At 44.7% G+C, this 9,397-nt stretch overlaps 1 protein-coding gene across 1 annotated transcript; it reads right to left on the minus strand.

Moving 5' to 3' along the window:
* Positions 1-8,191: 8,191 nt before the first annotated feature.
* On the minus strand, positions 8,192-8,956 carry LOC147447340 (uncharacterized). Its single transcript, XM_086524300.1, has one exon. It carries the CDS (start codon positions 8,726-8,728, stop codon positions 8,318-8,320), a length of 411 nt encoding a protein of 136 aa, XP_086380426.1. The 5' UTR covers positions 8,729-8,956; the 3' UTR covers positions 8,192-8,317.
* Between the last annotated feature and the right edge of the window lie 441 nt (positions 8,957-9,397).

Here is a 9,397-nt window from a genome sequence, read left to right on the forward strand (position 1 = left end):
GACATGAAGTCCACTAGTTTGGCAACATTCATTGGCATTTTGCAGGGTGTAGGTCCTTGACTAGGAACTGGTGAGGATGGAATCTCATATTCCTCAATGGGATCGGGTATTCCTTCGTTAAACATCCTTTCCAACAAGAAAGGTGTATGCTCACTTTCTGATGTCCCGTCCTCACTCCCTTCTTGGATGATACTAGATATGGCTAACGGTCTATGGTTCATGTGGGGTGGATGAACTTGCGTGGGAAACACTGTGTCATGAATTTTGACATGCATGGGTTCTGGTTCTAGTTCCCCTTGAGTCTCCTCCACTAAACCTCTTAGATGTTTCACCTGCTCAATCTCGTCTACTGGGTTTGGGTACGTCCCAATCTTCTTTTTACGATTCTTCCCTTTTTGCCCCTGCGGTTTATCTTGGGGGTCTTGGATTGGATTTGGAAACACTTGTGGTGTTTTCAGAGGCTCTTTATGGTTTTCTCTTATTCGGTTTTCATTTGGTTCCATGTTACGGTTTTCTTTGTCGGTCTTTCCCTTTGTGGTATTGGTTCTAGTCTCCATTGTCTCGATTGAATCTGAATCATCCTCGAGGTCATTCATATACACGGGGTCATCTCCTGTTCCTATGTTTGTTTTGGAACTTGGCTTTGAATTTCCCGTATTCTGCGACCTCTTCCTTCGTGTCTTCTTTTTCTTTGCTTGGATAACTGACGCGGTATCTCTCTCTTCGAGGATATGGCCTGGCCCTTGAAGCATGGACCGTGTCATCGCATAAGCGGGTGCGACGGGTGGTATTGGCAATGTCACACTAGCAATTTCGACCAAATTTAGGGGTGTGATTTTAGGCGCATTTGGGTTATAGGGGCATTGGGCAATCAAGTGATCTATGCCACAACGATTACATGTGAGTATTGGCATTGCAGACGTGCTCCCTTGATTCATTTGCATCTGTGCAGCATTCTTTTGCAGCCTAATAGGGCACTCCGCTGCCCGATGTAGTCCACCACACTCGTAGCATTGAAGAGGTGGCCTCCTAGCCTGGGTGTTGATATTTTGACCTCTGGATGCGAGAGCAGCAGCTTGATAAACCGGCTTGACTTGCCCCCAACAATCTTCCATGTAGTATATAGGACACTCTTCCAATGTATCAAGTCCGTAGGCAATACTAGTGTCTATTTCCTCCTCACAGCCATCTGCATAAGCATTAGATGGCTTGCAACCCACTTGGTTCATAGGGGCGACTCTTGGATGCGGGGGCTGCGGTCCTAGCACAGGAGGTGGTAGCGGTGTAGCTTGTACAACATTTTGAGATCTAGGGACCATGTGTTGCGGTAGTTGCTCAACAGGTGGAGCAGGCATCAATACAGGAGCTCGAGGCGCATCCGTCCAGGCTACAGGTGGTCTATTTTCCATCATACGTTTGATCATTAAACAATCCTTAGCTTGGTGACCATACCTACCACATGTGTTGCAAGTTCCATTAAATTTTACTCTAAACGTAGGGCACTCACTAGTGCTATGTGGACCTAAGCAAATGGAACACCATTGTTGCTCCCTTCTTGGATACATGTGACTATTTTGAGGGGGTCGATTATCCTTAAGAGACTCTTGGATTGCCTTGGTGAGTTCTGTCAAGAATGTCTCAAATAACTTTGGCTCATTGGCAATGGGCTTTGCAGTCATGGGTTCATACTCAATGGCTTGTGAGCTAGTGGATCTCGTGTCAGTAGAGACCCTCATGCCTGCTATCATCAAGTTGTCCTTAATTGGATTGCATTGGCAGTGACATCTTCCCAGGTTGTGATACCTCTAATCACTAGTCCATTATAGATTCCTTTATTCCTCAACCCTCGAATGAATCGATCAAGCAGTTGGTTATTGTTGAAGCGCTCATTTACAGGGCAGCGAGAGTTTAAGTGCTTTAGACGACTAATGAAGTCCCTTACTGACTCTCCTTCCTTACGTTCGGCCTTCTGTAGCTGAGATGCTACACCCCAAAGCACACCTTCTCGTATGTACTCCTTTAGAAACAACCTTCGAAGGGTAGGGTAGATTGTTTTCTCGTCCACCCTTAGGGTTCTATACCAATCTCCAGCCTTCCCACTTAATGTCAAGCTTAAGGCATTGCACTTATGTAGTTCGTTGCGTTCCCCTAAGGAATCACATACTTGTTCAAACACTTCAATGTGTTTTCTAGCATCTTCGTCCCCATTGAATTGTTGCGTGAGTTTGGCAATTTGTATTGCCTTACTTCTAGGCTCTCTATCAGATGCATGACGCATATTTTCCGCGATAGATCGACCTATGGTTTGAGCAAACGCTGCCAAGTCACCTATGTGAGGAGGCACGGCCGGTGGAGGTACTCTTGGAATCATATGTGGGAGAGGGACGGGTACCGGTCTTGGCATATGTGTGGATGATGCAGGATATGGAACATAAACGGGCATAGGTCCACTCGGATAAGGGCTAGGGAGCGGCACTCGAGGAGCATAAACAAGTGGTACAATTGGAGGTGTGGGGGCCATGTGTGCATAAGGGGCTAGAGGCACATACGGTCGAGGCCCCATATTAGGTACTACGACACTAGGTAGTGGCACTGCGCTAACCGTAGATGTCATCGGTACATTCTCTGTCAGGCTTATCCCTGGAGTGAGCACTGTGTTTTCCTTAATAGAGGGTTGAGCCAAGATAGGGAAGCTAAAGTTGTCGCTCGGAGGCTCAGATTGCATAGAGACCCCAGATAAAATGACGTAAGATGGGTCCATGGGGCTCATTAGAGGAGTCTCCATTTGTGATAGAGTAGGCAGTTGAGCCTTGCTCGTATCCAGAAATCTCATGGGGCGAGTTAAGAGTATATTTACCCCTCGGTTTTGCCTTTCTGATTGAATAATGCCATGGATAACATTACAGATCATTTTCTGTTGATCTTCGATGCTCGTGGCACTAGAGGTGGATTGTACAATCTCTATCCATCCTACATGGTAGGGGTGGCCAGGGTGTAGATCCGTCAACACCTCAATGTGGAGGTCGTATGTGCAATGATCATTAATGAACAATCCTTCTAGAGTCGACGTGTTAACGGTTTCTTGTGAGGTAGAAGCAATGTTGCTCCCCGTGGTTTTACTTATCACCAACGGTACTCTAGAGGGAACTTCTGAAGGAGGCAGCTCAACAGGGCCTTCTTGGTAAGAAGTTGGCAGGATATCCACATGGACACTCTTTGGGGGTGTGGGGTCCACGTGCGATGTGAAAGGAGAGTCCACTTCCCCACCCCCTTCGTGTGCTTCATTTGCATCAGGTTCCGAGCGAGTAGCTCTACCTAATGTTTCCATGAAACGGCTAAACATACTAGTACTAAGCTGTGGAGCTTCGGGAGGTGCATGGCCTTCTCTCTCAGTGTTTTGGGTAGGGTATGCTTCCATGATTTCTGAGTCGGAGGAGGAATCACTAGCGGCTATTTTAGGATCTTGGGTGGTGCTACCTTGTGTTCCCGCTGAGGGTCTAGAGCCTATCGTGGATGGGTAATGGGTGTCCGTATGAACAGAGGCACCCTCAATATGCTCGTGTTCTAGCACCCGCCCAGAGCGTAAGTGCATGTGCTTTTGATACCCTAAGGTGTCAAAAAGCTGCTCTAGGAGGCCTTGTGACTAGTTTTTAGCGTGTTTTTTGTTTGTTTTTTTGCTAGATTTTTTAGAGCGTGTCGTGGAATGGGCCGTGTGATAGCTCGAAACGAGCGTATCGCCAGGAGGGACGCGCTGTGCTTTACAGCCCACCGTTTGGTTCTATTTTGCTCCAGAAAAGGTCGAAACAGTCTTTTCGTAGCTGGGGAACTAGGCTCCAAATAGCAAGTCTAAGGGTGCAAGTGGGAAGAGAAGAGAGGAGAGTGGAGGACTTGTCCCACATGCTCTCATTCCCTCTTGAGGAGGTAGAGTATATATATAAGAGTGAGTCTAGTATATATCAGAGGACTGAGGCCTGGGCCTGGGCCTGGGCTTGGGCCTGGGCTTGGGGAAATGATCTCGATCCCGATCTAACTTTTATACAAACCAACCCGTCCGTTTTTATAACTCACGTTTTTTATTTTCGAAAATCTAACCTCCCCCTCGCTCACGTTTTTATTTTTCGAAATTTTTTTTTTCGAAAACGATTTTTTTTTCAATTTTTTTTTTTTTTTTTTGAGATATTATTTGGTACGCGTTTTGGTGCGCGTTGACCTCACCTAACTATTTACAATCCCACCTACCTACTGACCTGCTAATCAGTGGTTCACCTAATTACTAACCTGCTTAATTAACTAACTGTGCGCCTAACTGTGCACAAACCAGAAAACACAGAAAATGCAGAAAATGCAGAAATTGAAACTTGACAGAACTGTGCAGTGAAAACACAGAAAATGCAAAAACGCAAGAAACGCTAACTGTGCAGTGCAAACCAGAAAACGCAAAAAACGCAAAAAAAAGAAATATCCACACAACTACACACACTCATTCCCTGCCTTTCCTATGATAGAAATTGCACCACAAGAAAGCGTAAAGTGCTTAACCGAGCTTAGTGTAGGGCATTTCCCCGACAGCGGCGCCAAAAATGTGCGCTCCTTGCCGCACTGTTGAAGCAAGGGACTTGCCAATACACCATGTGCGAGCCACAAATGGCTCCAAGCACACAACAAGCCTAAACTAGCAAGCTCAAGAGAGCAAAGGGTGTGTCACTCACCGCTCTACGCTCGCCTTCGAGGTGGATTCCTCGCCGCGAAGAAGAGGGAGACGCCGCTACGCCGCGCTCAACCGCCTCGCCGCCGTCGTGCCGCCGCAACGCTCGATCGCACTCTCTCTCTCTCTCTCTCTCTCTCTCTCTCTCTCTCTCTCTCTCTCTCTCTCTCTCTCTCTCTCTCTCTCTCTCTCTCACGCTCACGCACACACACAAGGAGATGGTGAAAGAGAAGGTGGAGATGGAGCAAGAGCAGCTTCTATTGCACAATGAGAGAATGACTCAATTTTAGGTTTAATTGGCATTTATGTGAGCTCACCCCATTCACACTTGGGCGCCCATGCTTAGCCAACTAACCCTAGCATGTTCGTGTTAGAGTGCGCCTCTCATCGGCGATCACTCTACCTTTCCCTATTGGACCGACAAGCCCGGTGCCTGACTCTACTTAAATAAATAATACGGTTACGGTGTCTGTCGTAGGCGATAGGGTGTCCGTGAGCCACGAGGGTTAACATTGCCACATCTTTCACACCGTGGCTCTGTTTGATAAGCCGCTTGGACTAGCTTGCTCAACACTTCAAGCTCTTCATCTTCAAGCAAAAAACCAGCACTTTGAACATGTTTCACCTACCATCCTATCAGGCCCTTTCTAGAGGCCTTTTGGCCTAAAAAACCACATAAAGCATACATCTCTGTTGTCACTTGCCTGCCGAGGCTCTTTCTGTTAATTGTAGCACTCTGCCATGCACCTGTAAGCATACACATCACTACATGTGCCCTCTGCTAGGATCCACACTTTAGTTGCACCAATGTGAGAAAAGTGAGTTGATGAGAGTAACTTGAGAAGCACCATCAGGGTGAAGCTTTGGTTGCATGCATATAAACAACTCCACTTGTGGAAAGAAGCCTCTAAACTTTGATCTTGTCCCATTATACTTTTCAAGTGGGTTGACCTTTGGCTCCCTCCTTTGTTGTGGTTTCCCTACTGAAACCATGGGTGGATTTTTGCACGTATTGGCTTCACATGGTTCTTGGAATGGGGGTTGAAGCTTTTTCACCATTGGACTTGGGAAGTATGGTTTCTCTACTTGCCCCATTGAACTAGCTGAAATCATGGGTGTTTGGTACATATTGGCTATATGTAGTTCTTGGACTTGGGAAGTATGGTTACTCTACTTGTCCCACTGAACTAGTTGAAATCATGGGTGGATTTTGGTACATATTGGCTATATGTAGTTCTTGGACTGAAGATTGAAACTCTTGCACCGCTAGACCTAGCAAGTATGGTTGCTCTACTTGCCCCATTAGACTAGCCGAACTCATGGGTGGATTTTGGCACATAGTGTCTTTATGTAGTTCTTGGACTTGACGGTGAAGGTCTTGCACCACTAGACTTGGCAAATGTGATTGCTCTATTTTCCATTGTGCATATAGCTCCTAAATTTCTTGCTGTAACTTTTGCAAGCTAGACATAACACCTTCCAAAATAGAGTGCATGGCTAGGCAAAATTAAGAAGTTCAATCTTACCAAACTATTATGAGCATGTCTCGAGCTTAAAGAGAGCTAGAGACAGCGCTCACAATTAACAAGATCTTGAGACTTGATTATAACACTTAATCTTGATTACAATACTTTGTACTTGATTAAGAGAACTTGATCCAATACTTGATACTTGATTAAGGAACTTGATACAAGACTTGGATCACAAGGCTAGAGTAGAAGGAAAGACTTGGTTACAAGAAGAAGACTGGAAAACAAGACAAGAAATGGAAGAGGACTGAGGGGCTTGTAGCCCAAGACCTCTATTTATACTCAATTCTAAAGAGGTTAAGAACTTTCTAGGTGCTTCCTCGAGCTTAAGGAGGTTAGTAAGCTTCTAGTTTCTTCCTCAAGCTAAAGGAGGTTAAGAAGCTTTTAGGTTCTTTCTCAAGTTTAAGGAGGTTAAGAACCTTTTAGATCCTTCTTCAAGCTTCTAGAACTTTCTAGGAACCTCTAAATTCTTCTTCAAACTTCTAGATTCAAGAACCTTCTAGAATCTATTAGATGCTTGTAGAATTTTCTAGACCTTTCTTCAATCTTCTAGAATCTTCACTAACTTTCTTCTAGAATCTACTAGGACTTTCTAGAGTTTCCTTAGTGCTTTCTTGTAGAAAACTCAAGGAGACCGACTGTCAAGCATCCGTGACAAGCTTTGGACTAGATAGTATAATTAAGTGTCTCGTTTGTGTGGTCGATGTGAACCAACATATTTGAGGTTACTTGAAACATTTGGCTACATGGAACTTGAATAGGAAAACTTTGGGTGCATAGATGCATCCTCATAATGAGGAGAGTCGGATATGAGGCGAGGGGAGGGAGGATGACTCATGGCTATGGTGCAAGGAAAAAAATAACAAGGTCAAAAGTGCAAGGGAATTCGAAAAGAGGGATGCTCTAATGTATAGGGAATTGTTGGTGCTTGGAGCCCATCAAGTACACCAATGTAGAACACTCTACTTATACATGTATATACTAACTCAACTTGCCTCTTGGTAGCAAAGGCCTCCTGCTTCATTATCAAACCCAAATTACAATCAAGAATCTCAACAAAGATGGTCGTGTATAGGTGTCTGGTGCAAGTTGTTTGTACTTGACTTAACAAAGAAGTAAAGTTTCATGATAATTCAATCGAGGCAAGACCCTTATACTCCACAGTACAAACCAAAAATATGAGCTTTTTCTACTATATGAAAGGTTTCTAATTGACTATATATGTGTATTGATGAACTTGCTCTACCCATCCAAGCTATGACATAAATAATCCGTGATAATAGTCGTGATACCTCTTGTCGAGATGAACTGTGAGACAAGATATAAACAACGATAGTACATTATGATACCCCTTGAAGTGAAGAGGAATTGGAAGAGGATGTGCTACTGTTCGGAGAGCTATTGAGACTTGAAGCATGTCACTCCACCAATGTAGATATTGTACTCAAAGAAGTATACACTTAACTTATGTCTTGGTAGCTAAGGCCTCCTGCTCTACTAATTAATACATGGATTCTCTATATATTCTACAAAAACTATAAACTAAACAAATGCATATATCAAGAGCTATCTACATAACTATAAAATCTTGGTGCATCCATGCAACGTGTTCAATTATACAATGGTTATCTCTTTCTATATTAAATTGATTATGTTCATGCTGGCATACATATTTATGTATGTATGTATGTATGTGTACGTCTGTGCATTCATCTAGATTCACATGTTTACAATATATTACAATATATAACAAGAGCTTTGCCTTCTGTCTGTAAGATATTAATTCATGTCTTCATCTACACGCAAAATACAAACATATTTACCTATTCTAAATGGGCTTGATTTGCCCGTCTAAGGGTAGGTTTCCATTCGTAGAAGACCATAGCTTAAGCTTGCTTCCGTGGAGAAAGGTAAAGAGTCGCAATTGGAATGGAAAAAAATATTACACTGACCGATGAAACAGAAACACCTCGAAAAGAAACGTATATTATACGCAAGTAAAGAAGCCACTGCAAGAACCTACAAACAAAATACATTGGGGGGGGGCGGCGGGCGGGGCACAAAAGACACAGCAAGTCGTTGCCTAGCTTCTTACAATTGGATGCCAGTATTGCTGAAACCCAGATTGGTACCACATCATGAAGAAGATGATAGCAAGGAAAACAGCTACCATGACTGGAGAACCCACAGCTACCTCTTCTTGTGCCCGGGATGATGGCTCGAATGCCGTCCAGAGCACACTCCACATACCAGAGGTTGCGGCCTCGGCCTGCTCCAACCCTTGTGGTGCAGAAAGCAGCCTCAAAGCAAAGAGGAGCAGCAAGGGTAGGAGGATGAGGACCGTGCGCAAATACTGTACTGCCTCCACAACCACCGCCTCCGAGGAGGCCATGTACCATGGGACCACCAAGCCCATGCACACCAACGTGCCCAACATTAGGAGAGGTCCTTGTACATGGCCACCTTCTTCCTCATACTCTGCACCAGCTATCATCTTTCTCTCTCACTCACTATCTATCTATCACAGAAACAGGAGTAAATAGCCTAACTGTTCTCGGTTCAAGAATGTGCGGTCTCTCTCTCTCTCTCTCTCTCTCTCTCTCAAGAACTTGAAGAGGCTGCGCCGCTGCTGTGCTCTCTCTCTCGTCTTAACAATGTTCTAGTCCACTGTGATGAGACTGCACGAGCCACTCAAGTCACTCAATGTAGCCAAATCAGTCTCTCTCTAGCCTATTCTAATAAGGTACTCCACGGACCACAACTTTCCACACGTCGACACTCTCAACTCTAAAAAACTCCTCTCCCCTCTCTCTCTCTCTACACATTCTCTCTCTATCTACTCTACTCTAAAACCTCCGCTCTTCTCCTCTTGCCTGCACCACGCCCTCCCTCTCTCTCTCTCTCTCTCTTTCTTGTCTCAACATTCTAAACCCAGATTATATTAGGGTTTCTAATAAACTAGGGTTTACCTTAATCAGTCTAATAATGCCGGCCATTACAATAGACGCTTAACGTGGGAGACAGTTGGAAACTACGAAAACGAAGAGAGAGAGAGAGAGAGAGAGGGGATGCGCTGCCCGAGGGCTGTTGGCCCTTTAAAGGGTCGAGACTCGAGAGAACCTATTACTCGCAAAATGTGTGCGACCCCTGCACTAGCTAGTAG

This window comes from Adiantum capillus-veneris, chromosome 11 (genome assembly GCF_014529385.1).
Source record: "Adiantum capillus-veneris isolate H3 chromosome 11, ASM1452938v2, whole genome shotgun sequence".
In the NCBI taxonomy this organism is placed as follows: Eukaryota; Viridiplantae; Streptophyta; class Polypodiopsida; order Polypodiales; family Pteridaceae; genus Adiantum; species Adiantum capillus-veneris.

Bases quoted from the DNA above. Each gene is read 5' to 3' on its own strand.
- LOC147447340 (XM_086524300.1), bottom strand. From the start codon at position 8,728: ATGATAGCTGGTGCAGAGTATGAGGAAGAAGGTGGCCATGTACAAGGA.